At 42.0% G+C, this 26,752-nt stretch overlaps 1 protein-coding gene across 1 annotated transcript in view; it reads right to left on the bottom strand.

The window, feature by feature from the left end:
• Positions 1 to 26,752, bottom strand: part of TIMM44 (translocase of inner mitochondrial membrane 44) — a gene marked incomplete at its 5' end in the record, with an annotated part of 54,948 nt that overhangs the window by 16,182 nt on the left and 12,014 nt on the right. Inside the window, 6 exon segments of the mRNA XM_034755225.1 lie at positions 8,267 to 8,356; positions 10,351 to 10,401; positions 12,281 to 12,405; positions 12,769 to 12,861; positions 15,467 to 15,552; positions 16,701 to 16,822. Of these exon segments, the coding sequence (XP_034611116.1) occupies positions 8,267 to 8,356; positions 10,351 to 10,401; positions 12,281 to 12,405; positions 12,769 to 12,861; positions 15,467 to 15,552; positions 16,701 to 16,822 (567 nt within the window).

The following is a 26,752-nucleotide window of genomic DNA, read 5'->3' as shown; positions in this document are numbered from 1 at the left end:
TCCCAGGAGGCCCTCAGATTACTATGGCAATACGGGCCTTGGAAGGAGAGGGAGGGGTACAGTTCTTTTATAAGAATTGCCCCACCGACCAATGCAGTTATGGGAGTGATGATGATGATGTTTGGTTCACAGAAAAATATGCTCATTTGAAATCAAGTTAGAAGAACCCGAACATTCTTTCAAAGTACAATCTGCCATGTAGTACTATGGCATCAGTTTCCCACTGCTAGGTTACAACCAATGGCATTATGAGTACTAGAAAAAGGAACACCACGAGCTCCGTTTCTTCCTGTTTTGAAAAGGAATGTGGGGCACTGGCAGTTCGTGTAACATTGAGGTATTATGAGGGCTGATAGTTTCCCACATGCAGCTCTGCCAATGAACTTCAACTGCTCCCCTGCTATTCCAGTCCTAGAATGCCACACAGCTCAAAGCCCAGGAGCCTCAAACCTTAGCTCCCTGTGCCGCTCCCATCATAGTCCGCTCAAGAGGTTATTGGCCATCACAAACTGCGCAGCAGTTCAGTGGTTCAAGAAACAGGAGGAAACTACCAAGTTCCTTCCACCAGCTGGCCTCTGTTGCTAGGGAAACTGACTTGCCTGAGGAGTTTTGGATACATCTGTGGTATTTCTAACTTCACATCTCAAACTGAACTAAAAAGAACTGCAGTTATTACCAGTCCTGTATATTGGCTGAGGCCTGGTTTACACTTAAAAGTTAGATCAACCTAACTACGTTGCTCAGAGCTGTGAAAAAATTTGCACCCTAAGCAACATGGGTAGGTTGCTCTTGCCCCTAGTGTAGACAGTCTCAAAATGGCTTTTCAAATTTTGGTCTTTTCAAATGGCTTTGCCCTGTCAAATATACTGCACGGTCAGTTACCTGCTACTGGGTCTCTGTAGCTTAAGTTGTCTTGTAGTGTGGACAGCCGGAGAGTTACAAGTATTACAGCAGCCGAGCCACAGCTACATGACTACAGAACTTGTAGAGTAGACGCGTCCTCTAGCAACAGACGGGGTTCTCCCTAGCGACGTGCACAATCCACCTCGCTGAGGAGCAGTAGCTAGGGCAACAGAAGAATTTCACCCAGCTCCTCCAGTACTGAGCCCAATAACTTGTGTCTGACCAACGTTTAACTTCCAGAAAGTATCAGGGGGTAGCCGTGTTAGTCTGTATCTACAAAAACAACAAAGAGTCTGGTGGCACCTTAAAGACTAACAGATTTATTAGGGCATAAGCTTTCGTGAGTAAAAACCTCACTTCTTCGGATGCAACAATAAATCTGTTAGTCTTTAAGGTGCCACCAGACTCTTTGTAACTTCCAGAAAGGCATTCTTATTTGAAGACCTCAGGCGATGGAGAAGCCATCATTTCTTTGGTAGTTTGTTCCAAAGGTTAATCATCCTCAGAGTTAAACATTTGTACCCAATTTCTAATGTGAATTTGTCTGGTTTCAGCTCCCAGACATTGGTCCATGTTCTGCTTTTCTCTGTTACATTAAAGAGCCCTTTAGTAGCCAATATTTCCTCCCCATGCAGGTACTTATACAGTAACTCCTCACTTAAAGTCGTCCCAGTTAACGTTGTTTCGTTGCTGATCAATTAGAGAACATGCTCGTTTAAAGTTGTATAATGTTCCCTTCTAACGTCGTTTGGCAGCCGTCTGCTTTGTCCACTGCTTGCAGGAAGAGCAGCCCGCTGGATCTAGCTGGTGGGGGCTTGTAATCAGGGTGGACTGGCAGCCTATCAGCTCCCCGCTCCCCTTAGTTCCCTGTGCTGCAGCTGCCCAGCAGGCTAGCAATTGCCAGCATTGAGCTGTCCCTCCCCCACTGCCATGTGCTGCTCCTGCCCTCTGCCTTGGAGATGCTCCCAGAGACTCCTGCTTGCTGTACGGGGAGAGGGGGGAAGTGGGGGCTAATGTCAGGGTGTCCCCTTCCCTCCAGCTCCTGCACTCCGCTTATGCCATTTCCATAGAGCAAGGGGTACACACAACAGGGTTCAGGATGGAGGGAGCTTCCAGGCAGCAGCTGCAGTCTCAGCAAGCTGATCTAATTAACAAGGCAGTGTACTTAAGACTGGGGTCAGCTACTTAAAGGGGAAATGTGCATCTCTCGCTCTCAGACACACGGTGTGTGTCTCTGTCTGCTATGCTCTCCCCTCCCTCCATGCCTTGTAGAGTGACGTTACATTAACAACCAGTTAACCCTTGAGGACTCAGCCAAATGCTAGTTCATCATTTAGCAGTAAGGCATTCCCTGCGAAATATCCCACCCTCTGACTTCACCACCTCAACCCAGCTTCACAATCATCATCGCTGTGTACCAGTATTAAATTGTTTGTTTAAAACTTATACTGCGTGTGCGTACGTACACAGTAAGGTGTGTGTGTGTGTATATATATATATATATATATAATTACACACATACACATACACATACACACACACACACACACACACACACCCTTTTGTCTGGTGAAAAAAATTTCCCTGGAACCTAACCCCCTCATTTACATTAAATCTTATGGGGAAATTGGATTAGCTTAACATTGCTTTGCTTAAAGTCTCATTTTTCAGGAACATAACTACAACGTTAAGTGAGGAGTTACTGTACACTGTAATCAAGTCACTTCTCAATCTTCTTTTTGGTACGCTAAACAAATTGAGGTCTAAGTTTTCCCAATAAGGTATGTTCGCCAGTCCTCAAATCATTTATGTTTTTTTCCTGTACCCTCTCCAATTTTTAACATCCTTTACGAACATGGACACTAAAACTGGACGCAATATTCCAGCACTGTTCTCATAATGCCGTATACATAGATAAGAAATGGTTACTGACTGTAACTGTGGTCCCTCGAGATCTGATGCGGGCATGTATTCCACTGGGGTGTGTGCACACCCAGTGTACAGGAGCTGGACAATATTGCCTAGTACTACCCATAAGGTGGTGGCGCTTGCGCCTCATGGCTGTAGCCCCTCTCCTGACTATATGAGGCAGCACCAGCCCAACATCCCTCAGTTTCTTCGCACCCAATGCCAGGAGCTCAGACTCCAATGCAGAGTGGGCAGAGGGTGGGTTATGAACACGCGTCTGCATCACATCTCGAAGAACCAGTTACAGTAAGGGACCATTTCTTCCTCTTCGAGGAGATGCAGCTGACTCACAAGCAGCACCTGCAGGAAGCGGGACCCGGAGTCTACTTCAGTGGTTTTCAAACGTTCTGTAGCGGTGACCTTTTTCGCACAGTAAGCCTCCAAGTGTGACCCCCCGCTTATACATTAAAAATAGGGGGAGGGTAATTTAATGGTGGCTGGGAGCTGTCAGCCCCACAGAGGTGATAGTTCAGGACCACCAGGTAACCGCCTTGCGACCCCAAGGGGTCATGATTCCCAGTTTGAGAACCCCATGTCTAACTTAACCAAGGACTGCTCCTCCAAAGTTCGCATCTGCTCTGGATGCCACGGTAATTGCATAATGGTTGGTAAACAGATGTGCAGATGACCAAGTGGCAGCCCTGCAAATATCCAGTACTGAAAGGTCATTTAAAATACCTTTGAGGGAGCATAGCTTGTGCTATTTCATATGCAGTCTTGATGCAGGAAGCTATCTACCAAGAGATCATCTGCGAAGAGACTGCTTGTCCCTTCATCCAGTCTGCAAACGACACGAACAGACGAGGCTAATCACAAAAGGGTTTAGTCCTGTCCAGGAAAAAGACAGACAGCACCTGACATCCAGCAAATGAAGCTGCTGGTCCTCCAGGGCTGAATGCGGCTTAGGATAGAACACACGTAGATACACTGCCTGGTTCATATGAAACTAACACCACTTTAGATAAAAGCTTCAGGAGCAACCTCAAGGTCACCTTGTCTTTAGAGAATCGCGTATAAGGAGGCTCTGCCATCTAAACCAGCAACTCTCATACATTCCTTGCAGATGTTAGGGCCATCAGGAATGCAGTTTTTGACACAGAAGAGGAAAAGATAATGATGCAAAAGACACAAACCGAGGTCCCATCAGAGCCATTAAGACTGTACTGAGGTCCAACAAAGGAACTTGTTCTTTCACCGGCAGGTGGCGATGAAGGATTCCGTTCGAGAACCTTGTTGTCATGGATTTGAAAATATCAGTCTCCCCTGAATGGGCAGATGAAATACCAAAATTGCAGTCAAGTGGCCTCTCAATGAACTGAGTGCAAGAGCTGAAGTCTGAAGATGCAACAAGTACTCCAAGATGTCCTGCCTCCCTGTCAACCTCGGATGAACCCTATCAGCAGACGACCACACCAAAAAACGTTTCCATTTGGCCAAACAGGCCAATCTAGTAGATGTTTCCTACTATTAAGTAACACCTGTTGAACAGCCTCAGAGTATTTTTCCTCCTCCTCATTTAACCATGGAGCAGCCATGCAGTGAGATGTAGAGAGCTGAGTGCAGGATACAAGATCTGACTGTGGTGCTGAGTCAGTAGGTGGAGATGAAGTGGGAGAGACATGGGATGCTGAATTGATAATGCCAGGTCAGAAAACCAACGCTGCTTCGGCCACACTGGAGCAATGAGGATGACCTTGGCATGGTCCAACTTGAGTTTGATGATTACCTGCAGGATGATTGGAATCAGAGGGAAAGCATACAAGATTGCTGATTCCCAACTTAGATGAAGGGCATTGGCCAGAGAGCCCGGACTAAAGCCCCGCTGAAAGCAAAAGAGACATTTCTTCTTGTCTCTCGTAGCGAACAGATTTATCATAGGAATGCTCCAAATTGTAAAGATGGACTGAAGGACACTGGACTTCAGAGACCACTTGTGAGTCAAGGAGAAATTGCTACTGAGGTGATCTGTGAATTGATTCCAGGCTGCAGGTAAGTGATCAGCCACAGTAGTAATGTTCTCGCTGATGCAAAACTGCCAGGTCGGATTGTTACCTGACACAGCACTTTCAAGTGTGTTCCTCCTTGTCTGTTCACATAATACGTCACGGTGGTATTGTCCATAATAATGTGATCCACTGATTCGATATCAAAAGGCAACGTGCGTTGTAAATGGCTCAAAGCTCCAGAATGTTGATATACCTGTTCTGACCACAGACCCTGGACTCTGTGACCACAAATGCACTCCCCAGCCTAGCGAGGAGTCGGTGACAATGGTCCTGGTGAGCGGTGACTGAGCAAAGAGAATGCCCTGGCATACAGTGATGGATAGTCCAGAGCAATGTAAGGAGTCCAGGGATCAGTGGAGGGCGCAGGATCAATCTGTCCACGGAGTGCTGGGTTGGACGAGAAATTGTCCTCAGCCACATTTGGAGAGGCAAAGATCGAACCTGGCAAATTAGGCCACCTGCATGCAAGCAGCCATGTGATCCAACAGCCCCAGGCACATTCAAGCTGCAGGCTCAGAGTGCAGCTCCACACAGAGGACGAACTGCCTGAAAACAGTCTGAAGGCAGAAGCGCTCTCAAACTCTGGTCAGCGTATCTCAGCCGATTGCAAGGATGTCTTGGCCACCAAACAGGCCTTGACTATCAATGCTCAAAATTCCTCCCTGGAGGTTTCAGGTAACTGGTCTACAAATTTAGACATAGCTGTCAAATTAATAACCTTGTACTTGGACAGCAATGCCTGCTGGTTCACAATACACATATGCAGGGAAGAGAAAGTATAGATTTTCCAATGCATTAAATCCACCCTCTTGGACTCCCTGGCCTTGGATGCAGACTTACAGGGCCTATCATTCCCGGCAGTCACAACCAGGGAATCAGGGACTGGGAGAGAATAGAAACCTTCAAAACCCTGCACACGTACAAAATAGCGTTTCTCTGAACACTTTGCATCAGGCAGCACTGAAGCCAGAGTACTCCAAAGAACCTTTGCAAGCTCTAGGAGCGCATCGTTAATACAGAGGCCTACCCTCCCTGGGGCAGATGGCTAGTAGCTATCCAGTAGTTTGCAAGTATTCTTGTGCAGGAACTCTGACTGTACCGGGGAGCAGCTTGAAGGACCTCCTCCATCCTGTGTGTCAGCAATAGCACAGTGTCAGTCCATACTACTTTTAGACAAAGAGCAAGAATCTCCATGAGACCGGGAGAGGTCCTGATTGGCCTTATGAGACCTCTTCCACCAGCGCACTTGAGGAGTCAAACAACTTCTCCATCTCTTCAGAGAGATGCCAGTCCTGGAATGCAGACTGCATCAGTCACTGAGCGAGAGGGCGACCTCCAATCCGATGCGGGCCGTGGAGCCGAACCAGGCCTCATGGCTGCTCGAGGAGGTGCTGCTTCAGCTCGAAGGCCTCTAGCCACCTTTTAGTGAACAATTTACAAACTGAACACCGCTCCTTGGTGTGACCCTCACTCAAATAGAGCAAGCACATTGTTTGGGGGATCATTAATGGGGATCGCCTCCTTTCTTTCTCCGCCCCCGAAGATAGTCAGTGTCTGAACCTTGGTGAGGACATCACCCAGAGCAACTAAGTAGGGTACTAACTATACAACTACATACAGAGAAAAATCTCAGTAACAGAAAAGGAATTGTGAGGAATTGTGTAGTGAAAACCACAGAGCTCTGATTCCAGCCACTGGTGGTAAGAAAGTGAGGGGTGTTTTATTTTAGTATGGTATACTAGTATTTTTTAATCAGAATATTGTGCATACAAATCCTTTAAAAAGTAAGTATATTACATCTACACAGCTATCAAAAAAACTTCCGATTTCATTCTCTGAAGAGATTATAAGACCTATTTTCCATAAAACCATGTTGACTAGTACGAATTATACTGCTATCCTTTAATTCTTGATTCACTGAATCCCGTATCAGTTTCTCTATTTTGTCTGGGATTGATGTCAGGCTAACCAGCCTAAGGTTACTTGAGTCATCCTGCTTGTCCTTTTGAATATTGCCACAGCATTAGCACTCTTCCAGTCTTCTGGAAGTTCCCCAGTATCCCAAGATTTATTAAAAATTAACATCAGCGGGCAACAGATCTCCTCAGTCAGCTCTTTTAGGACTCTTGGTGCTGGTTATCTGGGCCTGCACCCTGGAGAGGTCAATCCATAAATATATTTAACCACTGATTCCATATCTGATACTGCATCTAGTAAGAAAACGGCTTCACTCACAACCATAAACCTCCCTCCCCAACAAAAGTCTCTGGGAATTACAGTAATTTCTCTCAGGCAGGTTTTCCTGTACTGCATGAACCTGATCCACTGAAATGTTCACCAAGAATGATCATTCACAATGAGCACCAACATAGCCATCTGCACACATGCACTGGGTCAGTGATATTTGCCTTTATCTTTAGTCTTTCTAAATTGCCGGGGTATAGATTTATACCAAGGTGCCTTTTCAGGAATGGAACAAGCACTCCTGCAGTCTGTAACCAGGTTTTGATCACAATAGGAAAATATTCTTGCAATTCTGTCTCACTGGGCCAGTGGTTAAGCAGAAAAATGGCAAGTGTCAGAACAGAGCTCCCTCTGGGATGTTTCACACAGTGGAACTGCTAACAGAGCAGGATACTGCTGCTAAGAAGCAAACTCAATGATCCTCTCCCACAGCCTCTGTTGGTTGCTGTATTTCTCCATGGTTCTGCATCTTGATGTTAGCAAGATTAATGGCAAATCCTAGAGCAGCTATGGAAGGGGTGAGTCACACCACCATGTGTGAAATACTTGCTGAAGAGAAGCAGAAAACCCCCTCTACATACACCCAGGGAATCACAAATACCCATGCATCATAAAGCTATATTTTAGCTGTAAATAAAGCTGCAGCAATTTTACTGCATACAGCATTTTCTGAGAGAAATGGAAACCCCAAGGACAATAAGACAGCAGTGGTGAAAAACCTAGCATAATCCAGCAGCCTTAAACCATCCCCAAATCCAACAGAATTGTAAAAAAGGGAGCATGAGGAATGGAGTCTCTTCTAGGCAATTTAATAAACTATAAAGCAGTGATACCGGGCCACATTCTGAGGTCTTTCATATGCAAACTACTAATGAAGTTCATGAGAGGTACAGTGGTGTGGTACTGATTCTCTTCCTTTTTGTCTGTTACGTCAATTTAGATCATAAACTCTTCAGGGAGGAACCGTTTCTTGCTAATGTGTATGTACAGCACCTAGCACAGTGGAGCACTGATTTCAGATGGAGCCTCTACATACTGCCATAATACCAATATTAATAGGAATTTGCCCATGTGAGAAGGCAAGTCTGAGCCGGAGCTCAGGATTTGACCCACCTCTGAGGAGGAACAGAAAATGGGAAACTTACATCAACGTTGTCAATGTCAAGAATTCTGGAGTGGAAGAGATGACCCATTGCTTTGGCTTGTTGGATTGGATGAGCAAGCTGACTGTAAGTCTAAATAAAGCAATATAAACTTTGGTTACATGTTTGAACTTTTCAGATCCTAGGAAATCCGTGACAAAGGAAAGGAAGAGGGAGGATTCTTTACAGTGAAAATTTCAAAAGAAAAACCAAAATGAACAATCTTGGTTCTTTGAAAATATGCTGATTTCCATATTAATGCAAATATCAGGTGGTTTCATTAAATGCTCTGGGAGGTGGGGGGTCCTCAATCCAGCCCTGTCTGGGACTCCCTCTGTCATGCAGCTGGACATAAAATTAATGACATAGAACATATGCATTGAGAGCACCTGCTAGCCAAAGTATTTACAGTTCTGATCTGACAGCAAACATGGAAACAGTCTGGGAAGCAAGTGAACTTTCTAGCCATTTCCCCAGTACACAGAACTTGGAGATTAGCCCAGTTTTTCCTGGCTCCTTTTTAGACGCACATGCTTCATTATTATTTATGCATCAAAAACTGTTGTCCTGGATGCTGAATTGCTATTTGCTTCCAGCAATATACTAGGTGTAGGTCAAACAAAGGAAGGCACAGTCTGTGCCTTGAAAAGCTTCTAATCTTCATCACAAATCCTAAAAGTGCAAATAACCTGCAGAAGCTTACTGGTAAGGAGGTTAGACTAACAGGAGTCAAAGCAGAGGGTTCTGAAGGGAGATTAGACAGGGAAACCTTACTGAACCAAGAACTGCACCCTGAGAGCTAGTGGGTGCTATTTAATTATTCTCAAACCTGATTTGAACATTGGCCAGTTGTTTATTAGAGTTTTTATACACACAGAAGTCTGCACTACATTTATTATACTGGACTTTCATGAAGGATGAATCATTAGCACAACAAATAAGGCAGAGTCAGAAAAGTTTTAGAGGGGGTAATTTGTTCTCTTCCTGTTATACCTCATGAGAGTTTGAGACCAACCCTGGGAATGGCTATTTCCCTAGTTCTCTATAAATTAGCACATGGTGCTGGTTTGCTACAAATAGCGATTTGCACAATTGCATTTGAGACCTCCCCCACCGATGTGCTAGATTCTCCCATCAATGGGACACACTATTCATTTCCTCAGCTGGTTTTGCAGCTGACTCAACTTGGCTAGTTTTATTTTTAAGTTTAAAATAAAACACGTAGGAAACGCTTGCCTCTCAGTATTTCAGGCATGGGGGTAAGCCTGCTGCCTCCTCTACAAACTTTTCAAGAGGGCTGTCCTACAGAGTAAACTAAAGTACTTAAAATCAGTGCTAAAATGCTTGCAGAAGGCTTTAAACATCCCACTCTGTTATACCAAGGTATTGATAGTTTTATTCTGAATAAAGACACAAACAATCAAGAGAGTGAAGCACTATGAAAAGGATCTGCCCAGTTCAAAATTCAGAAGATTCCCTGCACAAGCTTATCTGGTTTATGTGAATTTCCAGCCCTCTTGTGGTGGAAATTGATGCAACTTTAAAACATTAAAAATGATGAGCAATTAAATTTCCTTTTTAACAAAAAGGATACAATTTTCTGTGCATTGTCAACAGCTCAATTATTCTGGAGCAGGACAGGCAGCAGAAACAGACAGCATTTAAAGGACAAGAATAAATGAATCTCCAGACAAAGGTTGCTTCCACAAATTTAAAAAAATGTGATGATGGAGCTATTGCTGAAGTTACAGATCAGATACAGTTTTCATACATTTGTGTTTAGAGAAGTGGACTCAATGCTGAAATTCTATCATACTAGACAGCTGGGAAAACATCTATTTACTATTTTATAGCACACAAGATCAAGGTAGATATTTCTCAGAAGACCAAACAAAGGGGACAAACATGAGGGAGGGGCTGGGGAAAGGAAGGACAAGGCACACAGCAGTATCAAAATGGGGATGGTGACTGTTTGGCCAAGGTTAGGGCGGCCATGCTGAACCTAATCTTGGGACATTTCAGGCCCAAAATTAACACTAGAGGGGAATCCCAGCCTTTAGAGACTCAATATTAATCTTTATACTTACTGCTTCATAGCACCAATCTTTGAGGACATCCAGGTCTCCAGATGTCATAGCCTAAAAAGGAAGTAATAAATAAGCAATACAAACATGGGAACTTTTAAAACATCTGTCAAACTATCAGCTCTTGAAAAGTGACCTTCTTTAAATTCTATATTATGCCATGACACCTTTCTCCTAACCTGCCTCAACATGGAGTGAGATGAAATTTCAGACATTAAGGTGATGAGCAGTACAGAAGTACCTATCAATACATACTGCTTGAGATAAATCACAGATCTTAGGCTTAAGTAAGTAACATGCACCAAACTGTTAATACCTTCCAGCAATTTTCAAGTTTGGGGAGATGTATTTTAGCAGGAACACAGAAGCAGGTGCAAACAGCAGGAACAAATGGTCAATTTTCAACATGGCAAAAGGTCAACAGTAGCACATTCAGTTAAACTGAAAGGCAATAATACATTTCCAAATAATGAAAGGATTTTTTAAAAAAAATATTGCATAATTAACTTGTGACACCTACTCCTATAAGATATTATTGAAACCAAGAAATTAGCTGGATTCAAGAGAGAACTGGACATAGATAGATAGATAGAAGGGGTATATGGGGATAGATAGATAGACAGATAGAGAACATCCACAGTTCCATTAGGCAGGATAACTTTCAATGTAATAGATATAATAAATCTTCAAGCTTCAAGTCATAAGTGAACTTACTGCCTAGGGTTAAAAAGACCCTTCCCCATGGGCAGTCTATTCTATAAGTGTCCATCTAAGGGTTTCTGCACCTTCCTTGAAGCATTTAATATCGGCCACTGTTAGAAGCAGGATAAAAGGTGGTCCAATCCTGTGTCACAATTCCTATATTCCTTAGTTTTAGGCTCTGTCTACACTACAGATACAGCTATGTGTTTAACCAGTTTGAGAGACACTCAACTGATCAGTTATTACACACAGATGTGACCACACACCTGCTTTCAAAATATACCACCTCCTCACTGTGGATGTCCTGCTTACCCATAAACATCAAATCCTTTTTTGATCATCCTAAGCAACTGGCTCAATGAGCTCTTATGGCCGCGAGCTCCAGACAAACTGTGAAATGTGTTAAGGAGTATTTCCTTTTATCAGTTTTAACTACACCTCTTGCACTATAATTGCACATTTCCCTGTTCTTACATCATAAGAAATAAAGAATAGCATTCTTATTTAGTCTAACATCCATGGGTTTATATACCATTCTCATTTTCCTTCTCTAAACAATCCCAATCTTTTCAACTTCTCCTTACAAAGTCATTTCAAGCCAGTAATTCATTTTGCCACCCCGCTTGTCAACACTATATATTGTCTGTCGTACTACCCAGAACGAGGTAATATCTTTTATTGGATAAACTTCTGTTGGTGAAAGACAAGTTTTAGAGCTCACACAAAGCTCTTCTTCAGGTCTGGTCCAGTTCAGATCCAGACTTGCAGAAGAGCTCTGTGTAAGATCGAAAGCTTGTTTCGTTCACCAACAGAAGTTGGTCCAGTAAAAGGTATTATTTCACCCACCTTGTCTCTAATAACCTGGGACCAACACAGCTACAACAACACTGCATACAATACTACCCATTCATCTAACTATATTAGGTCCCTCTGGAGCTCTTAGCATTCGTCACTCAGAGAGAGAGGCAGTTTGTTTTCCAGTCTGGTCAGGGCCTAAAACCTGCTAGACTGGGTGGGGTTGTTCTCCTGACCTGAGATTCATCACTCCTTACACTAAGTCATTTCTTCCAGTTCGTTAAGCTGGGCTGGAACCCTGAGTTCGAGAGGCAAAAAGCCAGTCACCCAGCACTGATTTTTATCTTTAGCAAAATCAAACAGTCTGAGTTGGAAGCCTTCTGTGAGACTTTAAGGATAGAAATAAGTGCATCATGTCCCTGCCCCTCTAACTCACCTCCAGAATATTGGGGATTATGTCCTTCTCACATTGGTTTAGAAACTGATCCTTGTCAAAAGCTGGGTCCACTTTGAGAATCTCTGTCAAAACCTCTGACATTTCTGTCTTCGAGAACAGCCCACCTGACAAGGCAATTCAATTTAATGAGCCTTTGTTGGCACAAGTGTTGCCAAAAGGTAAGGGAGACACACAGCCTTCACATATCTATCACATAAGTCAATTCTGCCAGGACAGAGCTAAACATTGTGTTTGGGGTTTTAATTTTATCATTTGTCATTACTGCCCACTCCTGAGCCAGTGGCTGGTTGCTACAACATTCCACAAGACACATATATGCAAAATATCAGGAAGCCCCAAATTCCTTCCCAAAGGCTAGTAATACCCGGAGGGCAGCAGCACTAATACTCCCCCATTGTTAATCCTGAGTCTCAGCTATGTGTCACGTAACCCTCGAGAGACTCTTCTCAACAAAGATGAAATGTTACCTATTAAACCGGTGACTTTGTCTGTAACAGCTCTAGATGCCCGAATGAAGGCGTTATCACTTTCATCATACTTCATCTTCATTTCAAAAAACCCTGAAAGAAGAGGGGAGATCAGCATCATTGCCTTGCCATTTCACTCTTGTGCATCTTAAATTGGAATTAGCATGTTCTAGTTCAAGACTGGACAGGTCTGACTGAGGGGTTTGGACTTTACCTATGAAGTCCTTTCCGGTCGTATGCTGTAATATATTTCAATACTTCAGTGACAAGAGTTTTTTCCGTCATTGCTTTCCCACAATTAGGGATAAATTATCTTAACCATTAATCTTTTTCCATAGCTTTTACAGATTGGTTTCTCCTCTGCATGAGCGTCAGAGCCCAAAGATCATACAGCTGTCATTCTTCTGGCCTAGGAGAAATAAAGTATCTGCCAACTCAGCAAATAGTGCTCCTGAATCATCCCAGCAGGTTACAGCATTGGTGCAAGGCCTTCCATCCCTCCCCACAGCACACCACTTGCACCCAGAAAGCCAGTGTCCAGGAACATAATCCAAAACCACATCAGTGGCAGTGCAGGATACTAACATTAGGCCAATACCTTTCAGCAGGTTCCTGGTCCAAGAGAAAACCTTGCTGATTTAGGTCTGGGAAAGTACAGTAGAACCTCAGAGTTACAAACACCAGAGTTACGAACTGACCAGTCAACCACACACCTCATTTGGAACTGGAAATGCACAATCAGGCAACAGCAGAGATCAAAAGAGAAAGAGGAAAAAATAAAAAAGCAAACAGTACAGTGCTGTGTTAAATGTAAACTACTAAAAAAGAAAAGGAAAGCAGCATTTTTTTTCTGCACAGTAAGGTTTCAAAGCTGTATTAAGTCAATGTGCAGTTGTAAACTTTTGAAAGAACCACCGTAATGTTTTGTTCAGCGTTACGAACATTTCAGAGTTACGAATATCCTCCATTCCGGAGGTGTTCATAACTCTGAGGTTCTACTTTAGAGCAAGGACAACAAGGTTCTAAGCAGCAATGCACTCCCAAACCTCGAGGACAAAGATAAGGCCTAAGACAGAAATAAATCTCCTGGGATGAAGGGGCAATATCCACCCCTCTGCTACAGCTCTTTGTAGCTGTTCTTAGGAAACCAGAGATCAGAATTATTTTTGGGGCATTAGTGGAAGGAAGGAGATGAGATCCTGCAAAGCAGAGTCTCCAAGATAGATATAGAAGCGGGTGTTAAAGTAGGGAATTGATAGTGTAATCCCATTGCAAAAACCAGATTAAAATTGCCATACCACATATCCCATCTAGTCCAGTATTCTATCGCTGACAGCAGCTAGTTCCAGAAGAAGCTGCATTAGGTAGTTCTGGGAAAGCCTGCCCACAGTGGAGGTTTCTTCCCAAAGCATATTAGTCAATGGTTGGCTTAAGCTCTGAATCTTACTCCTTATAAAAACTAGTTTTACTATCTGATATCTTCACATACACAGTATATAAAGGGAGCAACAACTAGCTCTGCTCTACATAGCCTGGGCACAACCCCACCGCAATACTGTGTGCGGCTCTGGGTCCCACAGTTCAGGAAGGACACAGAAAAACTAGAGAAAAGAACAACAATCCTGCATCTTGGTGGGGGTTAGACACCCTTGCAGTCGCTTCTAACTCTACGATTCTAAAGAAGCAATTCATCTTCAATCACTGCACAATCTGTGTAACATGAGGGGAATCTGAAGGAGCTAAATGTATTGTCTAGCAGAGATTATTCTGGGGGATTGTCAGGGCGACCAATGAATATTTTCAAGAGAATCCTGTCTCACAAGAGAGTGGGACAAGGAGCAAGTGAGCAAAAAGATAAGGAAATATTCAGGCTAAATATTAGGAAAAAATTCTTAACAGTCAGAGCAATGGAAAGGTTAAAGGATTTTGTGATTTATCATGGAAAACACAGGGGCAAGCTGGAAACCAGGCAGCCTTCTTTGAACCAGTTATTTCTGATTATTGAAATATGTCTTCAGCATGCTCTCTTTACTCCTTTCAGCCTTACTAACAAGCCAGACTATTATCATGTATTACCCAATAAGCACAGGATGCAACATGGTCAGCTAATGGTGCTGATGGGAAACTGGGATTACAAACAGTCCAAAAGAGAGATGAAACGCCCACAATCCCACAGATGGGACCAATTCAAAAAAAGAACTTGGCTTGCTGCAGGAAAGACTCTGTGGCATACGCTGTGTGTCAGAAAGAAGCCCACAGTCTGCCCACTATCAGATTACATGAGTCACAGGCTTCATGCCACTCTCAGGTTGCATACAGTGCTCTGGCTGCTCCTCAGTGCCAGAATGCATCTGATTAGAAAGACCATGTTCAGAGTTCAGTATTCTTACGGCTGTCAGTCACAGCCATCTACAAGATGGAAATACACAGTGGGGAATTCCGATTTCAAGAACTGGGAGCAGTGGAAAAATATCTTTCTGTTAAAGACTGCGGGGGTGTGTCCCAACACAAATGGAGCAGCCTGGAATAACTGCAGTGTCAGCAGCTACACCTACTTTCCATCTCACACCGCCTCACAATAACAGCAATGACAAAAGTGGCCAGGATTTGTATTATGTTGAGACTAGTTGCACAGATGGTAAGAGAGCAAAGATAACTGGAAATTAAGTTCTGTCCCTTAAGCTTTGGGAACACTTACTATTGAAGACCACATTGTTGTCTTTGAAATCTTTCCACTGCTGATACCATTTGGAATCCTTGTGCAGCACCACACCCATCGCCTCCCTAGGGAAGAGCAAAAGGCAAGTATTTCATGAATCAACAGCTGAACTCTTAATGAGACTGGAGACAGGGAGAAAGATAGTGATGACCATTCACTGTGCAGACTGCAGCTGACACCTGGGACACACATTGTGTGAACCTCAGTGAATGGGTGGAGCGGAGAGGGGTTGGAAGGAAAGGTCAGGAGTTCAGATTTGATCCCATTAAGCTAATGTTGACAGTGAAACATCCAGGAAATATCATAGAGACCTGCTCAAATATCTGAGGTGAGGAAGACAAAAATACTAGAATACCCATATCAAAATTTCAAGTCAGAACAATATATTCTTTGTTAATGCACAAAGCAACAGAGGGTCCTGTGGCACCTTTAAGACTAACAGAAGTATTGGGAGCATAAGCTTTCGTGGGTAAGAACCTCACTTCTTCAGATGCAAGTAATGGAGATCTCCAGATGCATTACTTGCATCTGAAAAAGTGAGGTTCTTACCCTCGAAAGCTTATGCTCCCAATACTTCTGTTAGTCTTAAAGGTGCCACAGGACCCTCTGTTGCTTTTTACAGATTCAGACTAACACGGCTACCCCTCTGATATTTGTTAATGCACAGTAACTCAAACATCTGACGCATTTTCTNCTTACCCTCGAAAGCTTATGCTCCCAATACTTCTGTTAGTCTTAAAGGTGCCACAGGACCCTCTGTTGCTTTTTACAGATTCAGACTAACACGGCTACCCCTCTGATATTTGTTAATGCACAGTAACTCAAACATCTGACGCATTTTCTTTCAACTTTGCAGAAATATTGTATTTTGCCTTCAGAATAACCTTGCCAATCTTCAGGTCAAACCAAAGTTATAGGAGGAATAAAATATGGCTTTCCAACAGAAGCTGGCTGCAATCTTGATTAGGGAGAATCTACCAATCACAATAACTGCACCACCCCTCTTACCCATAGAAATGGAGTGCCACTGAGCTTCTATCCCTGCCCAGCTTCTACTCAGAGAAGATCACTCCCTCAAACCATCCCTTATCCCTGCAGCCTGACCTCACCTCTAGACTCCACCTCCCAATCTGTGCCCCAAGTTTGGAAACATTCATCAGATAATGTTCAGCAGATCACATATGGCAACAGTCTCTTTTTATTCAATACATACTCATTAGCTTCAAATATTCTCTCTTCGATCTTCTCTCCAGCAAATTCCGTTCTTTTCCTAAGTCGCTCAGGACGTCTGTAAGGACCCGTCTGCCCTATTTCCTTCTTCATTGTTTCTACTCCCTGAAAGGAAAACCATTCCTGTTAGAGTGGACTTGTTGCAGAAATCCATCACCTCAGTTGAAAAGAAGATAGAGTATGTGGGTCACGTTCAGCCCTGTTATAAGCAAATACACCATCACTTAAAACAAGGTTAAATGTGACCCTGCATTTGGGAAGTTAACAGCAGATATACAATAAAACAGCTGTCTGGATCAGGCTGAGAATAAAACGGTGGAAAGGAAACTGGGGAACTGACCAAACTAACAGACGCTTGGTAAAGAAGTCTCTGCAGAGAGGAGGAGTGGAAACCCTGGCAATTCAGGTGAGAATTCTTACTGAAAGATAGTGCTGACTTGCCTGGCTTTAAGGAAGAATAAGTTCCTAAGTCCTGAATGCTATGATTCCAGTTAGGAAGAAAGGAGCTACAGGACAGCAGAAAATGCAAGAGAGCAGGACTGAAATGACAAATATATCTGATATTAAGGACAGGGAGAGGCAGCCAAAATTATAGGAGCGCATATTTTCAAGGTCAGCCAAATCCAATTCTCAGTCCCAGACCCAAGCAAGAGAAAAAGCTCTGAGTCATCTGAAATGTGCATCTGTAAGCCAAAAAAACAGGCAGGTAAATTATTCACAGCAAACTGCATCACCATTGGTGAGAAAACAGGTTCTGGGACTGAATTCAAGTCATGCTGCTGGACCACATGGAGTTGTGTGGAGAAGTCTCAATAGTGCATCTAAGCCAGAGAAAGAAGTGGTGGATATCAACTCTCTTGGTTGAGTTTCTGTTTAGGGAAGGGACTTTCTAGCCTCAGATACAAGTAAACTTTAGGCAGCCTCTGCCAAGGAGAGGCCTTTTGTGATTACTGGACCTTAAAATTTACCCCCGTTTTGTAAGCTCAAATGTAAAAAGTATGTGCAAGTTTGTAAAATGTCACAATAACTTCAGTTTTTGCCTTCTTGAAAATTAACCATAAAAAATAGGTTGAGTTGTTTTCCATAATAAATGCTATAAATAAGTGCAATAAAACAGACAAAAAAATTAAATTAGTCCAAACAAGAAGGGCATGCTAATATGGTTCAAGAACTGTTAAAATCTTGCTTGGTAAAACACAGAAAATGTGGGGTGGATGTTAGGCCTAATTTGTAAAAATAAAAATGAGGGGATAAACTATGCCACCCACTTATTCCTTTTGGGGGGCTTTTAAAGAGACTTTAAAGTGCTCTCCCTCCCAACGCATTCCAGCTCATCTCACCTTCCCTGACCCCAAGACAGAAGAAGAGCAAATGGAAAGACTGTCTTCCTGAGAGGAAGGCCTCTTGTTCAAGGAACTTTGTTTTTCACTTGAGAAAATCATTATATTATTCCGACATCCAGACTTCGGCCCATCAGTGGGAATAGCTAATTGCCAGCACCGTAAAGGCATGCAAGATACTGTTCTGCCTCCCTTTCTTTTGGGTTGCTTTCTGTTCCCCCTTCCTTCCTCCTGTTCTATAACTCACTCTCTCAGCTTTTCATCAAATCCTAAAACCAACTGCACTGCATCGGCACAGCGAGATGACATGACCACAACCCTATCCTGTTTAAGGAGAACTCAACCAGACAACATCCAGATTGTGAACCAGGGTCCAAGCAACAGGTGCTTTGATAGATCTGCCAGCCAAAGCAGCCATTCATAAGTGACCAGCCATGCAGTGTTCCGAAGATATTAACAAAAGCTGTATCTCCCCCACCTTTTCTATCCTCTCTCTCCTCCACCTTGCCACTATTACTCCTGGGGGAATTCTGCATCACTGCGTGTGCACAAAATTCATGTCCCCCAGATTGCTTTGCTTCCCTGCAGAAAAATGACTTCTGATGGGGAAGCCGCAAGACCTGTCACATGCCCCTCCCCAGCAGTATAGGAAGGTTGATTTGGGCGCCCGGAGCAGCCAGTAGAGATATAAATCACCGCCAAGGGAGTGAAGGGGCTCGGCAGTTGTGTGTGTGAGACACACACACTGTTCTTCTCGCTCACTATTGCGGCAAGTTCCGCATGGAGGGGCAAGACTTCGGGGTGTTTCTGAGGAGGTAGGCATGGTTCAGGCTCCGTCCCCTCAGGCAGAGCAGAATGTAGCAGCCTGCCTGCTTAGTGAATTGTTCCCATTGTCTCTGTGAATTCCCCCAGAAGTATAAAACAGATGTAAAATTTTTAAGGCTCCTTCACATTGCCAGAGTGGTATAAAGGAAAGTATGGCCTTAGAAATGCTTATGGTGCTTTAGTGATTAGAACTGGTCTACATTTTTGGACTGAAAAAATTTCCTATCAAACTGTGCTCCATGAACTGTTTGGTACTGACCTTTCTGGAGATGATCAGTAGCCAATATAAATTGTGAGTTTGATTCCTCAGTCCTCACTTGCTCTTCAGCTGCCTATGATGTAACACTGAGCATATGGCTGCATATATTTGTTGAGTAATAACTAGAAAAACAGTCCAACCTAGCTACAATACTATTGGGTAATGGGGTTTGGAAGTTTCCTCCAGTGCTCCCCACTCCCATTCTCCATCCATTGTACTGTAGTTTAAATAAATTACTGAAATAATTGAAACCAGAGTGATTATATTGCGTTATTTTGACAAATAAAATATGCAGAATTTTAAAATAGTGTGTACAGAATTTTTAATTTTTTGGTGCAGAATTCCACCAGGAGTACACTGTCTGTTAGGGCAGGAGAAATGAACACCCTCTGCACATCAGAGCTGACAGTAAAATTAAACCTTTCCTTTTAATCAAAAAAGGTTGTTCCAAAAAAATCAGACTGATACTTTGCTTCCAAAAGAAGAGAGACTTCAAAGGTTTTGATTGATTATACAAAACAATCACTCAATTTCAATATACATGCTTGTTTTAATTTCCCGTTTTCTTATGTTTAATCAATAAACTTTCAACTGTAAAGTAAGTGATTTTGGCTATTTGCCAAGAAATTAAGTAAACCATGGTCTCTGTAAAAAAGATCTTTGTATCATTGTTTTAATATTGAACAGTGAAAGTTTGTCACCTTTAACTTTTTTAATCCTTGAAATTAATACAACATTAAATGTCTCAGATCTCAAACAGTTAATACAAACTGGCAACTGGATTGCTTGGCAAACTGAATGGTTTCATAATTGAATGTGAAAAGTAAGAAAATAAAAATTAGTTCAAAGCATGCAAAACCATTTGTTTCACTCAGTGTTACAGGATTTTATTTTTGTTTCAGACAGGTTATCCGATTGCCTTGTTTTAATTGTGTTTTAATTTATATTCTAGTTTTTCCTTCCACGATCTCTGGTTTTTATTTTTGCATTTTAATTCTGGCCCTGGTTATCTCCTGTTTGGTTGTTTAGGGTCTCTTAGTACTTGTGAGTTAAAATGTTTTCCAAAAAGATCCCTTGAAAGAACAACGTTGGTAATGGAACTTTTCCCATTGCCCCCAGGTGCCACGCCTTTAGATAATTCCAGGAGCTTTAGTTCCAATGAAGCAGTCCCCCATGAATTAACTATCATAAGAGATGATGGAGTGAATAAGGATTTTTTAGAAAAAAAGATGGAGATTCTAGCTTGGATGTATGAGATCATTCCAAGAAATATACATTCTTTTGAGGTATGGCTCAAGCATAAAAGGAAGTTTGCAGCAGGAGATTTAATTGAAAGGAACTACTGTATGCATATTTGGAAAAGTACAGGTTGTGTAAGAAAGAGAAACGTCTAATTTCTGTTTTAACAATATTGTCTGGAAATACCTGTTTTATTAATTTGAAGTAAAGATCAGATACAATCTGTGTCCAGAGTTGAATGGTTTGTTGGGAAAAACATTGCAGGTTCTGAGGAAATGTGGGTACATTGCAAACAGACTTATAAAGGATGTCACAAGCAAGAGATAGAGAAATGAATTCTATGAGAAATATTCTCAAATAGGTACAGAAGGGCCTAGTTTAAAAAAAAAGTACATTAACTTGGAATCTAAAAAGAACATGTTTAAAAGTGAGAGAAAAAAGTATTTTATCTGGAAAAGAATTGGAGTATCAAACTGCAATTCAGGAACATGATGAGTTGCTACAAAACATCGCAGTCAAGGAATCAAACTATTTAAGCTTAATAAAGGAAAGAGATAAACATCAATTAGCGTAACTGCAATTGGAAATAGAAAACAGAGTGCCGAGATTAAATTAATCAGTAAAGAAAATGCAATAATTAAAAGAGTAGAAGCAAGGGAAAAAATTAACTGGTACTAAAAAGAAATTGCAGAATACTTTGCATGCTCAAGTGAGACTAAGAGGACAGCTAAGAAATTTAAGAAGGAAGTTACTTTTAAAAGTACAGTGCTGCAAGAACAAGGTAACATTGTTAAAGTTCAGCAAAAATTTGAATTTATTTCACCCTTTACATCCTCCTAAAATTGTAACCTGGGAGGTTACAGAACGGATGACATCTTTAACAGAGTGTCAGCAGAGTTTTAAATTAATGTTGCTTGCTTGCAGGAGAGAATACTGTATCTTCAAAAACTCCTTAACAGCTCGACAAATGGCTTATAATTAAGGCTATGATTATGTCACAGAAGTCACGAAATCCATGACTTCCAGAGAACTCCATAACATTTTCTGCTTCAGACTCAGGGCCACAGGGCTGAAGCTGTCAGCCAGGAGGCCCTAGAGCTCTCAGCTGCAGGGGCCCCCACAGCTCCCAGCCCTGAAACTCCCAGTCACGGGACTCCTAGTTCCCAGCTGCCACAGGGAGCTCCCAGCTGTGGGGGGTAGCCCCCAGAACTCCCAAATGGCGCCAACAGAGGGGGGACCCCGAAGTTCCAAGTGGCGGCTAGGGCCCTGCAGCTCCCAGCCACCAATCCTGGAGCTCTGGCCTCCGCGGGCAACAGGGTCCCTGCTGCTCCCAACCGCCCTGAGCGGCAGAAGTAGTGGGTGCTGGATCCCCCATTCTGTCACAGCTATTTTTAGTAAAACTCACGGACAGCTCATGGGCGTCCATGAATTTTCGTTTATTGCCTGTGACCTGTCCGTAACTTTTACTAAAAATAACCGCGGCAAAATCTTAGCCTTACTTATAATATTAAATAGGAAGGACAAAATATTTCTAAGTATATAAGAAATTAAGGCAAGCCTATTTTCTGCAGGACAAACATCCTCAGGGTGAGCAGTGTAATTTTTAGGTGCTTTTTATCAGGGGATTAAATTCTCCAATACAGAGTCCTCTGCTTGGATGGGTAAAACCCTACGACAAACTCAACACATGAAATCCTGAAGCAGGCTAGAGAGCTGTGTGAAACCATCTAAGTAAACTAACCAACAGAATAAAGGGAAGGAGACTGCTCAACTCCACTGTAAAATACACCAATCGCTTCCCAATAGCTGGGAAAAGAATAAGCACTAACTAAAATAAGCAAACTGAACAAAAAGATTTCTGTTGTGGAAAACACAGGACCTGGCCTTTTTCCTGCTCTACCCCTCTTTTTTTCCTCCTTTACTTCCATCCAGGATAAAACACAATTCTGCCCAACCAAACTAATTCTGACTCTCACCTCAGGTTCCACAAAAGAAATGCCTATGAGGGAATAGTGGTACACAAAAAGTTAAAGAAAATAACTTGGTAACAGAAAAAAAGAATTATTTAATCTAACAATCCAAGGTAATAGCCTATAAGCACTATTAGACTGTGGAGCTGAAGAATGTTTAATGAGTTCCTTTGTTTTCAATGCCACTGCAAAATCCTTGACTCCTAATACACCACTCCAGAAAAGGAAATGTACATTGTATTAAAATTTTGCGTGACAATCAAGTTTTCAATTAAATTTGTTTGTGATTTAATGTTGTGTTTTCAGGAGTTCAAAGTCTCTCACCCCTTTTATGTCTTTAAAGGTTCTAGAGACAGCATTGTTGTGGGGACAAGTTTCTTTACCCACTTTAAAGCACAAGTGGATTGGGAAGACAGGGTTTTACAATTAAAAGTAAAACCTTCTTCCTATAGAAACAAAAATGGTTTTAAGTCCATTTGATAAGCCAGACATAAAAGTTTAAAAAATGTCTGTCAAGGAAGGAGGAATTTTACCTCCCCAACCAGAGAGGAGAAAGTGTATCCAAAAAGTAAAAGAAATAACTGAATTCTCTCATGTAAACTTGCCTCTCCCCCCACAACTGTTCATCACTCCTCTTTTCCATAACCCCTCCCCTGCTCCACCCTTGACCAACCTCATCTCCCAGCCAACCCTTCTTCTTGCAGTCTGTTCAAGGACAAATTTGTTCAGAGTAAAAACAACGTGTAAACTGCAGTTTTTGTATTTTGACAAGAAGTAATTCAGAAGTTTTTTTCTCTCCTTCCTAAAAATTCTTTAATAAATAAGAAAATGTATAAATAGTTATACAGAAGTGACCCAAATTTCTGCCTGGTTAGGAAAGGGTTTTCTTTCATAATCTATTTGGGAAAGCTCAAAATTTTCAGGTTTTGGGAGTAATTTGCTACCCATTCAAGTAGGGGTCACAAAATTCACCCACTGCTCTGGTCTGAGACCTACCATGTATGTAGGAATAGATACTGGTACAAACAGCTACAGTTTTGGGTTTTAAACACACCCAGATTTTCATCTATTTGGAACACAATCCTGTGTCCTTGAAGCCCAAAGACCTGTTAAAATCTGGTCAAACAATTCCTGAGGCATTGTATGTAATTGATTCCTTTTTTTTTTTTTTTTTATAGAAATTCCACCTTTTGTAGAGAATTTCCCTGTAAACGTGGTAATTCAGAAAGGACAAGTGTGAAATTACCCTATGGATTACTTCCATCCACGCAACATTTCCAGAAAATTGGTCCAATGTTAGCTAAAGTTGTTCATCTCTTGGATTTTAAGGAGGGTAATTCCTACCTTTGTTTTAGTGTATAATCCATTGTCTAAAACTATTAAAATGTAATTTAGGTACTGGAAAGGACAGGACGTAATCCTGCCAGTCACCACAATTGGGAAAGTCCCAAAATTAAACTCTAAAAATCTGAATAAAGAGGGTATGTTGTATACTGTACCTACCACTCTTTAAACTTGGGATTTATTCTAGAAGGTTATAAAATTCGTTCTACACCTGGCTAATTGTATAGCAAGAACTGGTGTTATATAAAGAAATCACTAACAAAATCCTGTTTAATTCTCATAAAATATCAGTTCAACAATCTCACATACAGAGTAAAGTTGAAGAGAAAACAAATTCCTCCCCCAGAACCTGCAAATGACTTTCCAAAATAGGTAAAGAAAATGACATGCAAAAAAATTTTTGGATTCCCTGATGCAGAGGAGAATTACAAAAAAATGACGTTCTCTGCATAATGCACCACTGTGACCAATTCTAAAACAAGTCTCATTGATAGAGGTTAACAATTGATTATAGACAACTAAATAAAAGCTCCTAAACAGGTGGCCCATGCAATGTAGAAATCAAAATTTAGCCATGCTAAGTGGGAAAAAACATTTTACACCCCTTTTGATGTGGTGAAAGGATTTGGACCCTGGACATGGTCCCATGGTCAAACATGTGGACAAGGGGGATCCAGTGGACATAGTGTATTTAGATTTCCAGAAAGCCTTTGACAAGGTCCCTCACCAAAGGCTCTTATGTAAATTAAGTTGTTATAGGATAAGAGGGAAGATCCTTTCATGGACTGAGAACTGGTTAAAAGACAGGGAACAAAGGGTAGGAATAAATGGTAATTCTCAGAATGGAGAGGGGTAACTAATGATGTTCCCCAAGGGTCAGTCCTAGGACCAATCCTATTCAATTTATTCATAAATGATCTGGAGAAAGGGGTAAACAGTGAGGTGGCAAAGTTTGTAGATGATACTAAACTGCTCAAGATAGTTAAGACCAAAGCAGACTGTGAAGAACTTCAAAAAGATCTCACAAAACTAAGTGATTGGGCAAGAAAATGGCAAATTAAATTTAATGTGGATAAATGTAAAGTAATGCACATTGGAAAAAATAACCCCAACTATACATACAATATGATGGAGGCTAATTTAGCTACAACTAATCTGGAAAGAGATCTTGGCGTCATCGTGGATAGTTCTCTGAAGACATCCATGCAGTGTGAAGCAGCAGTCAAAAAAGCAAACAGGATGTTAGGAATCATTAAAAAAGGGATAGAGAATAAGCTGGAGAATATCTTATTGCCCTTATATAAATCCATGGTATGCCCACATCTTGAATACTGCGTACAGATGTGGTCTCATCTCAAAAAAGATATAGTGACATTAGAAAAGGTTCAGAGAAGGGCAACTAAAATGATTAGGGGTTTGGAACGGGTCCCATATGAGGAGAGATTAAGAGGCTAGGACTTTTCAGCTTGGAAAAGAGGAGCGTAAGGGGGGATGTGATAGAGGTATATAAAATCATGAGTGGTGTGAAGAAAGTGAATAAGCAAAAGTTATTTACTTGTTCCCATAATATAAGAACTAGGGGCCACCAAATGAAATTAATGGGCAGCAGGTTTAAAACAAATAAAAGGAAGGTCTTCTTCACATAGTGCACAGTCAACCTGTGGAACTCCTTGCCTGAGGAGGTTGTGAAGGCTAGGACTATAACAGGGTTTAAAAGAGAACTAGATAAATTCATGGAGGTTAAGTCCATTAATGGCTATTAGCCAGGATGGGTAAGGAATGGTATCCTTAGCCTCTGTTTGTCAGGGTACAGATGGATGGCAGGAGAGAGATCACTTGATCTTTACTTGTTACGTGCACTCCCTCTGGGACACCAGGCATTGGTCAATGTTGGTAGGCAGGATACTGGGCTGGATGGACCTTTGGTCTGACCCAGTATGGCTGTTCTTATGTTCTTAATAAGAAAACTAAAATGCTAATAAAGAATTTAAGAAACAAACCAGTACCAGCATTAAAAATTAAAAAAGCAATTGAATTCCAATATACTGAATTCCAACATTTTAAAATGATCAAAAAAACACTAGGTCAAGCTACTACCAAAAAAATCAAGCTCTATACAACAACTGTAACCTATAGGCTAGGAAACGTAACACCAATTTATGAAAAGAAAGAAAAATTGGAAGTTATCTTTATTGTCAATGTACCTCATGTCAAAGTTAAAAATATTTACTCCCTCCAAGTAGTTCACAAAGTGATGGTGTAGCAAAGTTCTGTGGACATTAAGATGGTTACTCCAGACTTGGTTGCCTACTGTAAAAATGTAACCACCATACAGAACTATCTAGTTTCTGATCTAAAAATTATAAATGGATAAATCCAGTAAACTAAATACGTAAAGGTAATCCATTTGTAAAAAAAACCTGTGGTCTCAACACTCAAGAAACCAAAGAAATGTTGGCCGGACAGAAATGTTAGATGGGTCCACCCCTGCAGTTCCAGTGGGAGCTGTGGAGCCGGCACTGGGGGAGTGGGGGCAGCATGCAGCGCATCCCTGATTGCTCTTCCACCCGGGAGCTGGGGCACACCGAGGCTTGGGTCTTCTGGCCCATGGCGCGGAGACTTGCCGTGGGCCAGATTAAATTAAGCAGTGGGCCAGAGGTTCCCAACCCCTGGTCTAACTAATCACTATATTTGGGGTTGGGAAGAAATTTTCCACCAGGACAGACTAGCTGAGACACTGGGTTTTTTTTGCCTTCCTCAGAAGCATGGGGCATGGGCCACTTGCTAGTTTGAAGTAGAGTAAATGGTCGATTCTCTGTAACTTGAAGATGTTAAATCAAGATTTGAGGACTTCAATAACTCAACCAGAGGTTATGGCCTACTCCAGGGGTGGATGGGTGAGGTTCTGTGGTCAACCTCTGCGATGTGCAAGTCAGACTAGATAATTGTGATGGTTCCTCCCTGACCGGAATGTGAACCAGGGTCCAAGGAATAGGTGCTGTGGTCGACCTGCCTGCCAAAGCATCCATTTGTAACTGACCAGCACTCCAGTATTCCA

The sequence above is a fragment of the Trachemys scripta genome, chromosome 22, assembly GCF_013100865.1.
Source record: "Trachemys scripta elegans isolate TJP31775 chromosome 22, CAS_Tse_1.0, whole genome shotgun sequence".
Classification (NCBI taxonomy): Eukaryota; Metazoa; Chordata; order Testudines; family Emydidae; genus Trachemys; species Trachemys scripta.
The sequence above is the reverse complement of the archived record's forward strand: the minus strand, read 5'-3'. Positions and strand labels throughout refer to the sequence as shown.